This window comes from Muscardinus avellanarius (assembly GCF_963383645.1).
Source record: "Muscardinus avellanarius genome assembly, chromosome: 3".
Classification (NCBI taxonomy): Eukaryota; Metazoa; Chordata; class Mammalia; order Rodentia; family Gliridae; genus Muscardinus; species Muscardinus avellanarius.
Window position 1 is genome coordinate 112,081,573 of NC_137788.1, and position 13,783 is coordinate 112,095,355.

General features: G+C 54.4%; 1 protein-coding gene across 3 annotated transcripts in view; it reads right to left on the reverse strand.

Moving 5' to 3' along the window:
• Positions 1-13,783, reverse strand: part of KIRREL1 (kirre like nephrin family adhesion molecule 1) — a gene marked incomplete at both ends in the record, with an annotated part of 98,549 nt that overhangs the window by 12,304 nt on the left and 72,462 nt on the right. Inside the window, 3 exons of one of the 3 annotated variants that reach the window (XM_080693089.1) lie at positions 1,087-1,244; positions 2,467-2,616; positions 5,655-5,804. In XM_080693089.1, the coding sequence (XP_080549215.1) occupies positions 1,087-1,244; positions 2,467-2,616; positions 5,655-5,804 (458 nt within the window). Of the gene's footprint in view, positions 1-1,086; positions 1,245-2,466; positions 2,617-5,654; positions 5,820-13,783 lie in introns of all 3 variants that reach the window. The other 2 variants (XM_080693088.1, XM_080693090.1) reach the window with 2 other exon arrangements.

Here is a 13,783-nt window from a genome sequence, read left to right on the forward strand (position 1 = left end):
GCCCTATTTCTTTTATTTGTATTTTTATCTTTATTTTTATTTATTTATTTGCAGTACTGGGAATTGAACTGAGGGGCATTCTACCTCCGAGCTACACTCCCAGCCCGACTTTTTATTCTTTATTTTGAAACAGGGTCTCACTAAGTTGCAGAAGGTCTCACAAGTCGCTGAGGCCGGCTGAGAACCCCTTCCAAGTACTGGGATTACAAGTGTGCGCCACCACGCCCCAGCCCACAATCTCACTATGTTGCTGAGGTTGTCTCTCAGATTGACGAGAGTCTCTTGCTGAGGCTGTCTGTGAACCGCGATCCTCCTGTCTCTGCCTCCTGAATGCTGGAATTACAAGCATGTGCCACCGTGCCTGGCCCTTTTTAATTTTTATTTATTTATTTATTTATTTATTTAGGTGGTACTGGGGTAGAACCCAGGGGCTTTTCTATCTCTGGGCTATACTCCCAGACCTATTTTATATTTTATTTGGAAACAGGGTCTCACTAAGTTGCTGAGAGCCTCAGTAAGTAGCTGAGGCTGGCTTCAAACTTGGGCGATCCTCCTGTCTCAGCCTGTCTCAGTGCAGGGATTACAAGCCTGTGCCACCATGCTTGGCTTATTTTATTGTATTAATTAATCTTAAAATTTTTTTTGTAGAACTGAGGATGAAAAACAGGGCATTCTATCTCTGAGCTACACCCCAGTCCTATTTTTTATTTATTTATTATTTTTTGATAGTACTGAGGATGAAATCCAAGGGCATTCTACCTCCAAGCTACACCCCTAGCCCTATTTTTTTTCTTTATTTTGAAACAGGGTCTCACCGAGTTGCAGAGGGCCTCACTAAATAGCTGAGGCTGCCTGCAGACAGCGATCCTCTCCTGTCTCAGCCTCCCAAGTACTGGGATTACAAACGTGTGCCACCATGCCCGGCTTATTCTTTTATTATTTTTGCCCAGTCACTAAATACCACAGTGAACCTGGGAACCTGGGCCTTAGATACCCCAACTTCCCCTCAGAAGGCCGCACCGGGCGGCCTTGGCAAGGGAGAGGTGACCTGGGGCAGGGTGCGCCGGAAGAGCAGGCCGGGCTCACCGTGCTGGCCACCGCGCCCTCCTGCTGCGTGCCGTCGCGGAACCAGAGGATGGTGGCGGCGGGCTTGGCGTTGAAGGCCCGGCACGTGAGGTTGTGCGGGGTGCCTGCCTGGAGCAGAATCACAGGCCCTCCGTCGATCCTGGTGTCCTCCGGGGGGACTGTGGGCAGAGCGGAGCAGAGTCAGCCTGGGCAGCGGCCTCAGCCCACGGAGGCGCCCCTCCACGCCGGGCCACCCCCGGCCGCCCAACCCAACTCAGAGTCCCAGGTTACTCCCAGGGCGGCTGCATCTGAGGTCCTCGGATGCACAAGCTCCGCTGCCCACTGGCTATTCTTCCCTGGCTGTACGACTCCCTGGTACTATAACCACCTAGCAGTGCTCAGGGGCACAGCTGCAGATGCAGGGAAAGCCTCATTGGTGTGTGAGGGTTGGGTCATCTCGGGGCTTGAGCGCAGCCCACACCCTTGGGAAGGTGCCTTCCACGGGGCCTCTCTCTTTCTCTCTCTCTCTCTTTTTTTTTTTTTTGGTGGTACTGGGGATGGAACCCAGGGGCTTTTCTACCTCTGGGATATGCTCCCAGACCTAGTTCGTATTTTATTTGGAAACAGGGTCTAAGTTGCTGAGAGCCTAAGTACCAGAGGCTGGCCTCGAACCTGCGTCACCCTCCTGACTCAGCCTCCCAAGTAACTGGGGTCACCCTCCTGTCTCAGCATCCCAGGTAACTGCGTCACCTTCCTGTCTCAGCCTCCCAAGTAACTGGGATCCCAAGTAACTCAGCCTCCCAAGTAAGCATGCACCACCATGCCCGGCTATTCAAGGGGCCTCTTACATCCATCCCCCAGCCAAATGGACAGGCCTAGTCTAGCAACTTTGACATATCACACTGTCAGCAGGCCGGCCCTTTCCCTTGCTCAAACATCCCCCATGACCCTAACACCCTGGACCAAGTTCCAAGCACCTGGGTCTCCTGCTCTGGGGGCCTGAAGCCATCCTGTCATTTTTGTTTTTTCTTTTCCTTTTTTTTTTTTTTTTTCAGGTCTGGGGATGAAACCCAGGGGCATTCTACCTCCGAGCTACAACCCCAGCCCTATTTTTTATTCTTTATTTGGAAACAGGATCTCACTGAGTTGCAGAGGGCCTCACTAAGTAGTAGCTGAGGCTGTCCTCAAACCGCGATCCTCCTGTCTCAGTCTCCCAAATGCTAGGATTACAAGCATGCGCCACCACGCCGGGCTTGGGAGGGAGTTTAAGGAAGGCATATGGAAGAAGAAACCAGGGAGGAGAGTGAGGACAGCGGGCCAGACAGGGGCCAGGAGGAGAGGGAGAAGCTGGGAAATTCAAGAAGGGGATGGAGGGAGGGTGAGTCGGGCGCTGGGGCCTACTGAGCACGGTGAGTCTGGCCTTCCGGGAGCGCAGGGCGGCCTCCGTGGCCTGGCACTCGTAAGAAGCGTCATCTGAGAGCTCAGCATCGGTGATCTCCAGGTTGTACTGCCCGGCGTCCGCAGAACCCACGACTCGGTACCGTGGCCAGGCTACAGAAACAGAAAGAGCGAGACCCGTCCAGCCCGGGGCCAGTGCTTTTTTCTGCCCTTTTTCGGGGGCAGGGGACCCCACTGGCAGGTGAGCCCGGAGTCCCAGGCACACAGAGTGTAATGCCAGGACCCCCCCACGGCAAGGCTGGGAGCCATAAAGCAGGCGCGGAGGCGAGGAGGGGGGCAAGCCGACGCGGGAGATGAGCAGGAGCAGATGCAATCTCCGAGGCTGTTTGCAGACAAATGTCTCTCATAATGATTGCAAAAGGAAGAGGAGAAGAAAAAGGCAAGCGGCGGGAAGAGGGAGAGGGAGAGGGGGTGTGGGCGCCAGGAAATATAGGGCATGCCACACAGGCTGGCGCTTGCTGGGGCACCTCGAGGGGCTCGTGGCTGAGGTCACGCCCTGCGACACAGGGGAGCCACGGGCAAGGCAGGGCCCGCCGGCTCCCTGAGGAGCACAGACCCTGAGCCCCGGCTCTGCACACTGCGTTGGTGGGTCTCGGAGCCTCTGGTCCTCCACCCTCCATCCCGGACTCTCCCAGCCCTCCTCCTCCCGCTCCCCACCTCCCTGGTTCTCTCTCCTGCTAGCTCCCGCCGTCCAGAGGCGATCAATCCTTCTTACTCCACATCTATTGATCTCACCCTCTCCTTGTTTCTTTCTCTTTCCATCTTCAATAGATCCACCAGACCCACCTCTTTCCCTCAGACACACCGCTCCAAATTTTCCTTGTCTGTGCTGAGGCATGGAGCCCACAGCCACCACCAAAATAGGAGCAGAAATAGACTGCCAGCCATCCGCACTCGCACCCGGGGAGGCTGTGCAACCAGCCGGTGGTTTCCTTTCTTTCTTTTCTTTCCTTCTTTTTTTATTTTATACATCTCCAGCCCTATTTTCTTGGTTATTTATTTATTTGTCTATTTTTGTGGTACTAGGGATGGAACCCAGGGGCTTTTCTACCTCTGGGCTATACTTCCCAACCTATTTTATTTTTTTGGTGGTACTGGGGATGGAACCTTTCTACTTCTGGGCTACACTCCCAGATCTATTTTATATTTTATTTGGAAACAGGGTCTCTTAAGCCAGTGAGGCTGGCTTCAAACCTTCGCGATACTCCAGTCTCCACCACCCAAGCGCAGGGATTACAAGCGTGCGCCACCACGCCCGGTGTCCCCAACCTATCTTATACTTTATCTGGAAACAGGGTCTCACTAAGTTGCTGAGAGCCTCACTAAGTAGCTGAGGCTGGCTTAGAACCTGTGCGATCCTCCTGTCTCAGCCTCCCAAGCACTGGGATTACAAGCGTGTGCCACCACACCGGTTTCCAGCCCTATTTTTTTATTCTTTATTTTGAAACAGGGTCTCACTGAGTTGCAGACGGCCTCACTAAGTAGCTGAGGCTGCCTGCAAACTGCGATCCTCCTGTCTCAGCCTCCCAAATGCTGGAACTACAAGCCTGCGCCCCCATACCCGGCTTCTTGGTGATTTGAAAACAGGTCTCACTAAGTTGCCAAGGTTGCCCTCAAACCTGTGATCCTCCTGTCTCAGCCTTGAAAGTACTTGGACTACAGATACGCTCCACCATGTCCAGATTCCTTTTATTTTTCCCCTCCTTTTTTGATACTAGGGATTAAATTCAGGGGCAGTCTACCTCTGAGCTATTCCTCTGACCTTTTCTATATTTTTATTTTGAAGCAAGGTCTAAGTGGGCTGAGGGCCTCACTGAGTTGCTGAGGCTGCCCTCAAACTACAGTCCTTCACATCTGCCTTGGAGATGTATTTTCACAAGCCATGTGTCTAATTTGGTGCAAAACCCACAGGAGCCCTTTAAGGCAGGCCCTGATTGAGCTAGGTGTGGTGGCACACACTTGTACTCCTCTTACTTGGAAGGCTGAGACAGGAGGATCGTCACAGGTTCCAGGACAGCCTCAGCAACTTTAGTGAAACTCTTGCCAAATAAAATAAAACTGGTCTGGGGATGTATCTTGGAATACCTCTGGGTTCAATCCCCAGTACCACAAAAAGTAAAAAATTTAAAAAACAGGTTTTTGGCCTCTGAGCAAACACAGTTTGGGGCTGGGCTCATGTCTGTAATCCCAGCAACTTGGGAGATTGAGGCAGGAGGATCACAAGTTCAAGGTCAGCCTGGGCAACTTAGTAAGACCTTGTCTCAAGACAGAAATAAAAAGAGCTAAGGGGCAGCCGGGCGTGGTGGCGCACACTTGTAATGCCAACACTTGGGAGGCTGAGACAGGAGGATCACGGTTCGCGGACAGCCTCAGCTACTTAGTGAGGCCCTCTGCAACTCAGTGAGACCCTGTTTGAAAATAGAGAATAAAAAATAGGGCTGGGGATGTCACTCGGAGGTAGAATGCTCCTGGGTTCCATCCCCAGTACCGCAAAAATAAATAAATAAATAAATAAATAAATAAATAAATAGGGCTGGGTGTGCAGCTTGGAGGTGGACTGTTCCTGGGCTAATCTCCAGTAACAAAGGAGCTTTTTTTTTTTTTTTTTTTTTTTTGGTGGTACTGGGGATGGAACCCAGGGTCCCTCTACCTCTGGGATACACTCCAAGACCTATTTTATATTTTATTTGGAGGCAGGGTCTCTTAAGCCAGCTGAGGCTGGCTTCGAACCTGCACGATCCTCCTGTCTCAGCCTCCCAGGCACAGGGATTACAAGCGTGCGCCACCACGCCCGGCTAAAGGAGGAGCTTAAAAAAAAAAACTGAAAAGACCAAATGAACAAGAAGACCAGGGTAGGAAGAAAGGCCAGAGATGAGCATCCACAGAAAGCTCTGGAGGGACGCAGGGTGGCGGAGCGCCTTGCAGGTGGCTGTGCGGCCAGCCCCGCTGCCTGCCCCAGCTCCTTGCGCCCCTCGTCTCCGGGCTGCCACTGACTGCTGGGCATGGACACCTTCTGCAGCAAAGGCAGCCTGCGGGGCGGAAAGAACAACTCAGCAGAGCCGGAGACAGTAAGACAGGGTCCGGTGAAGGTGGGGCTCCCAGGCGCGGGCTGGGCGGGCAGCCATACCCACCTTTGAGGCCCTGGCCCATGCCCAGGGCCAGCCCGTCCTTGGTCCATTGCACGATCCCGGAGTAGTTGAGTAGCACACAAGGAAGCACGGCCCTGTGGCCCGCCACCACCGTCTGGTCTGCTGGCTCCTGGCTGAAGCGGGTCTGCGTCCCTGGGGAGGTCAAAGCCAGGGCCAGGTGAGGATGGAGGATGGGGGTCTAGCGGGAGGACACCCCTCCCTGGGTCTCCACTGCCACCCTGAGAGAGGCAGGAGGGAGACAGCGGGGCTGGTCCCTGTCCGGCTCCAATGCCCCGCCTCTTCCCGGGCCTCTTCCCTCCCTGCCGGTATTCCCAGCTCCCTCTGCGTCCCACTCTCTGTAGCCAGCAGCGTTATGGAAAGACCTTAGCAGCGGGTCTGGCCAATCCTCTCGGGTTTTACAGAGGACACAGAGGCCCAGAGAGAAGAGAGGCTTAACTGCAGAACCGGGGTTCAGGCCCAAGCCCCTGCCCTCGGGGGCCTCAGCTCTTCCTCCACCATTCCTCTTCCTCCTCTTCCCACAGCTGGGTGCACAGGGGATGCTTTCCTAACAAAGACTGCTGGTGACATCGCAGTCCACCCCCTTCCCAGTTCTTGGGATTCAGGCTCGTGCACATGATACATCACCAGGATCCTACTTGGACTTAGATCATGTTACCAATGTGTGTGCGGAGGCGCCAGGACAATCCCCCAGGAACACGTGCAGCCAGTGCAGAGGGGTAGATTCTAGGGGGCAGGCACACCCTTGGGTCTCATGATCACATGTGTACACAGAGGCTTCTTGAGTGTGTGTGTGTGGGGGGGGGGGTAGAACATTCCCAAACAGCCCCCTAACCAGGTGTGGTGGCACACACCTGTAATCCCAGTACTTGGGAGGCTGAGATAGGATCACAGTTTAGAAGCCAGCCTCAGCAACTAAGTAAGGCTACTAATACAGAATGAAGAATCAAAATAAGAGGTGAAAAATAAGTAAAGCTGGGTGTGGTGACACACGCTTGTAATCCCTGCACTTTGGAGGCCGAGACAGGAGGATCGCACGGGTGATCCAGGTGAGGCGGCCTCAGCTACGTAGTGAGGCTCTCAGCAACTTAGTGAGACCCTGTTTCCAAATAAAATATAAAATAGATCTGGGAGTATAGCCCAGAGGTAGAGAGCCTCTGGGTTCCACCCCCAGTATCACACACACACAAAAAAAAGAATAAAAAAGAGGGCTGGGGGTGTAGCTTGGAGGTAGAATGCCCCTGGGTTCCATCCCCAGTACCGTAAAAGTAAAAACAAGAACAAAAATGGAGGCTCTGGGGATGCAGTTCAGTGACAGATTCAATCTCCAGTACAGAAGGGGGAAAAAAATAAAAAGAAGATTCAAAACAGTCTCTGGGAACTCACTCCTCGGCTCCCGGCCTTGCTCTGGGGGGTTTACCCCTTGACTCAAGCGCCAAGGCCTGAGGTGTGCACACCCACACTTGCGCGCCCCGAATCCCTGGCACCCAGCAGGCGCGGGGCCGTGTGACTGTCCCCCTCTCCCTCCGGCTGCCGGAGCCACACATGGCTGCCCGGCTGGCAGCTCGGCCCGGAGCATTTGATGAGCGGGCTGCAGAGTAATTGCCTTTAATTGTGGAAGCCAAATGGAGCAGGGAATTGGACTGTGGGTCTCTGTGCCCCTCCCGCTCCCACAGCACTGGGGGCCCTGTGGTGGGCCAGGCTTGGCTGCCCGTAGCTAAGGGAGCCTGGGGACCCTGGGCCGGCTTCGCGGGGCGCTGGGGAAAGGATAGGAGGCCCAGACAGCAGAGCGGGAGGGCCGGGCTCCCTGCCCCATCTCCAGGCACACCAAGGTAGCAAGCAGCTCTCCCCAGAATTCCGGCTCTTCTCTCTTCTGTCTGAGCTCCCTGACTCTTAGCAGGAGCCACACTCTAAATGTGACCTCTCCCCATTTCAAGACCTCCTAGGACCCACTGCCGAGCCCCTAGCCTTTTTTTTTTTTTTTTCCAGTACTGGGGATGGAACCCAGGGTCATTCTACCTCCAAGTTACATCCCGAGCCTGATTTTTTATTCCTTTACTTTAAAACAAGGTCTCGCTAAGTTGCAGAGGGCCTCACTAAGTAGCCGAGGCTGTCTGTGAATCCGCGATCCTCCAGTCTCAGTCTCCTAACTATCGAGATTACAAGCATGTGCCACCATGCCTGGCTTGCTCCTGGGATTTTTTTTAAAAAGGAGACTGAGAAGGAGGGACAGAAGCCAGTGCAAGTCGGATATGGTGGTGCACACTTATAACCCCAGCATCGGGAGGCTGAAACAGGAGGATGGCGATTCGCGGACAACCTCAGCTACTTAGGCCCTCTGCAACTCAGTGAGTCCCTGTTTCCTAATAAAGAATAATAAATAGGGTTTGGGGTGGAGTTTGGAGGTAGAATGCCCCTGGGTTCCAGCCCCAGTACCAAAAACAAAAAACAAAAAAACCAAAAAAACCAGTGCCGCCCTTTGGGTCTCCTGGTGCCAGGAAGTCAGAAGCAGTCCACTCCTGCCCAACTCTGATGTCTCTACCTCCCACACCCCTCTCCTGAAGCAGGCAAGGCTCAGCCACCTTGCCAGAGACCAAGAGACCCGGGTGGCAGGTGCAGAGAATCCTGGGGGAAGGGCAGGTCAGGTGAGCAGCCAGCATTATTAATTCAGGCATGGCCCTCATTATTATTCAAATTTATTCATATTCTTGCGCAGTTCTCCTCATGTAGCCACATGCCGCAAACTCTCCACACTCACGTTCCTCCTTCCCCGGGCCCCCGGAGCTTAAGTCAAGGGCTTGAGAGTGGGATGGCCGGAGAGCCCTGGCTCCGAGATGAAATTGATATTCATAGGTTTCCTGCCCAGAGCCTGGACACTCCAGCTTCTGGCTGCGGTCTCTGAAGGACAGCGAGCAGCCAGGTCCTCCTGCGCTTGGAGGGAGGTGGTGGCTGACCCCGGGGCAGGACAGAGGTGGGAAGTACCTCGGCTGTCAGAGGAGGGACAGGGCAGGGATGGGTGTCCCTGAGTGGGGAGTGAGGTCACTGTGGGTACATCTGTCCTTCATCCTGGCTTCTCCTTGGTCACCTGACAAGGCTGGCTCAGACCCCAACGGACCCTCCTGCTCAGATCCCGGGAGCTCGGGCTTAGGAGACAGGCTTGGGTTTGCACTGGGCCCCTGCCGCTTCCTACCCTCATGACCTTGGCCAGGTCGTTGACCTGGAAACTTCATTTCCGGCCTTGGGAAACTGGGGCATGATAATGCCTACCCGCTGCTGGCCGCCAAGGTCCAAGAGATGAGGTGTCTGCAGGCCTCGCGTAGGCCTTGTGGGGACCGCCGAGTGGGCGCCATGACCATTATCTACTCTGAGCAGTGAGGCGGCTATAGGTTGACATTCGGAGCGACAGCCAGACTCCTTAGCAGGACCTGACAGAAAAGGCTGATTTCTGTCCTCCTGGGGTGACCCTAAGCCCCAAGACCACTGTTCTGGTGAGAAGGGGCAGAGACAATGACCCAGCAGAGTCCAGAGAGGATGGATGTGAAGGCTCTCGGGGTGGAACTCCAGGGAAAGGCCGCAGAGGCCTGGGCCTGCAAGTTCCCCAGCGATGTTTCTGATGTTTGCACGACCCCTGCAGCCAGCACAGCCTGGAGGACAGTCCAGACGCCCCCAGCTCTGCCCCCTCCTGGCTGCCAGGTCGCCATCCATGATTGATTATAGATAGAGGGTCGGGACAAACGCCCAAGTCCACGGTGTTACTTGTGAAATCCGCACTAAGAAAGAGTTGAGCACTGCGGCACCCCAGTGAGACTTCCTTCAGCAGTGTGGGAGAGCGACCGGGCCGGCTGCTCCTCGCCCTAGGGGGTGGGGGAGCGTGCTGGGCAGAGTTGGGGGTCAGTCTTGGGGAGCACCATGAAAGAAGGGGTGTGCTGCAGAGCTGGACGGGCCAGAGGCAGGGTAAGGGCAGATGAGCAGAAGCAAGACAGAGCGAGCAGGTGCAGCTGGACCGCTCACCAACAGGGAGGGAGAGATCCCCTGGCAGTCTTAGATAAAAAAGGAGAAACTGAGCTAGGTGTGGAGGCTCACGCTCGTAATCCCAGCATTCGGGAGGCTAAGACAGGAGGATGGCAGTTCGAGACCAGTCTCAGCTACTTAGTGAGGCCTTGGCAATTCAGTGAGACCCTGTTTCAAAATAAAGAACAAAAAAATAGGGTTGTGGGTGTAGCTTGGAGGTAGAATGCCTCTGGGTTCCATCCTCAGGACTGCAAAGAGAGAGACAGAGACAGACAGACAGACGGCTGCTATGTCCTTGAGCATAGGTGCCAAGAACTCAGAGCGGTGGCTCAGCAGGGAGCAGACGCTCACATGCAAGCGCCCTTCCAAGAGCTGAGTACCCCCGGCTGGCTCTCTGGCATCCGCGCCAGAGCGGGTCTGCCCTGAGCGGACAGGGAAGCCTCAGCCCTGTCCCCGGGCCTGCACCTCGCTTCAGGGTACACAACCATGAAGGAGGGGAAATTGCTAAAGGGGGGTGAAGAGTGAGGAAGGGGTAAGAGACCCTGCAAGGGCCTGCCAGCCTCAGATCCAGCAGCCCCGCCTGGGTTATTCTGTTCTGTTTTGTTTTGTTTGTGTGGGTGTGGGTGTGTATGGTACTGGGGATGGAACCAGAAGCATTCTACCTCTGAGCAACATTTTATTCTCTATTTTGAAACAGTGTCTCGCTGACTTGTAAAGGGCCTCACTAAGTGTCTGAGGCTGGCTGCGAACTGTGATCCTCCTGTCTCAGCCTCCTGAATGCTGGGATGACCAGCGTGCCCACCACACCTGGCTCTAGACTCCCATCCTGAGCCTGGCTATAATCAGGGAAGGTGGAGTTCCTGGGATCTGGAGTCAGACATGGCCCGACAACCAGGCAGGGTCTTGCAGCAAAGAGAAGCCCTGACATACATGTTCCTTCCCCCATGAAGGGAAGAGTGGTACCTACAGCTTGGGCCGGCTGTCAGCAGCATCCGGAAACCTTTCAGTGACTCACCAAGCACCCGCCTTGAGGCCACCAGTGGATACTGGCAGGGACTGGAGCGGCAGTTAAGTGTCTCCCGCTCAGAAAGTGCCGTTCGGACATCTGTTCCAAGAGCCTGGCTGACGTTAATTAGCTCAACTTACACAACCCACCCAGGGGGAACAAATACTCCTCCTAAAAAGGAACCTGAGGCTCAGAGACACCCAACAGCATCCGGCCAGTCACATAATCAGAAAGTACCTGCCCCTGCCCCAGTGAGCTCTCAGCCCCGCCGAAGCTAAGCCAGACTTGGTGTGAAGACAGCCTGCGCTCCCACCAGGGCGGGCGCACAGAGACGCAGAACCCAGTTTTGCTTTTGTTAGGTGTGTGTGTGTGTGTGTGTGTGTGTGTGTGTGTGTGTGTGTGTGTGTGTGTTACTGGGGATGGAACCCAGGGGCATTCCACCTCCAAGCTATGCCTGCCCCCAGCCTTATTTTATATTCTTTTTTTTGCGGGTCTGGGGATGGAACCCAGAGGCATTTGACCTCCGAGCTACACCCCCTGCCCTATTTTTTATTCTTTGTTTTAAAACAGGGTCTCACTGAGTTGTGGAGGGCCTCACTAAGTAGCTGAGGCTGTCCGCGAACCGCGATCCTCTGGTCTCAGCCTCCCGAATGCTGGGATGACAAGCGCGCACCGCCACGCCCGGTTTATATTCTTTATTTTGAAACAGGGTCTCACTGAGTTGCAAAGGGCCTCACTAAGTAGCTGAGGCTGTCCTCAAACTGCGATCCTTCCATCTCAGCCTCCCAAATGCTGGGATTACAAACGTGCGCCTCCACGCCTGGCTTTGCTTTCGTTAGTTTTTGGGTGCTGGGGACTGAACCCAGGGCCTCACCCATGCTAGGCAAGAGTTCTTACCACTGAGCTACACCCCCAGCCTCAAATACTGTTTTCAGGTGAGAAATAGGAAGTGACCTCTAAATCTATCATGGGAGCCGGGCGTGGTAACGCACGCTCATAATCCCAGTACTTGGGAGGCTAAGACAGTAGGATCGTAGGTTCAAAGCCAGCCTCAGCAACCTAATGAGGTTCTCTGTAACCTAGTGAGACTGTTTCCAAATAAATAAAAATTAAAATGGGGGTGCATTTTTTTTTTTTGCATAGTACTGGGGATGGAACCCAGGGTCATTTTATTCTTTATTTTGAAACAGGGTCTCACTGAGTTGTGGAAGGTCTTACTAAGTAACTGAGGCTGGCCACAAACCCGGATCCTCCTGTCTCGGCCTCCAGAATGCTGGGATTATAAGCGTGCACCGCCACGCCTGGCCTCACGCATTTCTTATGAGCACACGTGGGCTGGGGTTGTGGTTCAGTGGTAGAGCACTTGCTTAGCATGTGCAAGGACCTGGGTTCCATCACCAGTAGTGAACAACAACAACAAAAAAATCCCCTTTGGGCATATATGTATCATGGCATACAAGAACACACACTCACTAGCACGGCCACACATGTGCCCCTCTGCATTCAAGTCTGTAATCCCAGGCCTTAGAAGGCTAAGACAGGAAGGATGTGTGCAGGTTCAAGGCCAGCCTCAGAAACTTAGCAAGACCCTGTTTTACAATAAAAATTAATTTGGGGATGGTGGCGCACGCTTGTAATCCCAGCATTCGGGAGGCTGAGACAAGAGGATCATGGTTCATGGCCAGCCTCTGCTACTTAGCGAGGCCCTCTGCAACTCACTGAGACCCTGTTTCAAAATAAAGAATCAAAAATAGGGCTGGGGTGTCACTTGAAGGTAGAAAGAATGCCCCTGGTTTGCATCTCTAGTACTACCAAAAATATTTTTTTAATTAAAATAGGACCGGGGTATGTATATCTGAGGTAGAAGACCCCTGACTCCAATTTTTAGTCTTCCCCTCAAAAAACAAAAAAATTCCAGCTGTGTCTCCACCTTGGGCACTGGCCCTCTGTGTTCCTGCCTCCGTGCCCCCCGGGTGATCATGTTTCCAGAGCCTGGCTGCCAGGCCCTGAACCAGAGAGGGAGTGGGGGCCCAGCACAGAAGCCAGAGAGGGGGTTGGCGGGAGAGAAGATGGGGGAAGCTAGGCCCTGTCTCCCCAGATTTATCCAAAGAGCAGTAATGAACCCCCTGGGCCAGAGCCGCCCCAGAGCTCTCCTCTCCAGACCGTGCCCGCTGGTTCAAAGGGAAGCCTTTGATTCGCACAGACAGCTTTCAGATGGAACTGAATCTCTCCGCACTCGCCACTCGCCGGGCCCTCCCTCCCTCCCTCCCTCCCTCCCTCCCTCCCTCTCCTCTCTCACATCTTTGCTCTCCCCACCCCCACCGGACTTTCTTCCCGACCCCAGCCATTTCCCTCCCTGCTCCATAAAAAATACAACAGCCAGAGAGACCCCCTCACGTCGGATCCTCTTGGAGAAGAGAGGGTTTTCAATTCTCTGGGCTGGACCAGCCAAGGCAAAAGGAGAGAGAGAGAGAGAGAGAGAGAGAGAGAGAGAGAGAGAGAGAGAGAGAGAGAGAGAGAGAGAGAGAGATTGGCACTTCTAATGTTCTAATGGAGCAGGAGGGAGGAAGGAGAGGGTGGATAGAGTGAGCAGGATTGCTAGGCAGAGGCTGGGCGGAGTCAGGACACCAGCAAAGGACACTGGACACCCTGGCCAGGCCCAGAGAGGCAGGCCCTTGGACCCGGGGCTCCGGGAAGCTCAGACCTGCGCCCACCCTGCCCATCCGCAGGAGGCTCGGGGTCTATTGACTTTGCTGGAATCTTTTTTTCTCCCCCTTTGGTGCTGGGATTGAACCCAGGGGGCATTCTACCTCTGAGCTACACCCCCAGACCTATTTTTTATTCTATATTTTGAAACAGGGCCTCACTGAGTAGCTGAGGCTGTCCGCGAACAGCGACCCTCCTGTCTCAGCTCCCAAATGCTGGGATTACAAGCGTGCGCCACCACACCCGGTTGCTTGATACCTTTGACAGGTAAAGTCTCAGGAGTGTGGAAACCCCACTGACATGCTGGAGGCGGTAGGTAGCTGAATCTGTCAGGTGCTATGGATAGGGGGCTGCGGAGTCCAAAATGACCCAGTGCGCCCCCTGGCGGGCG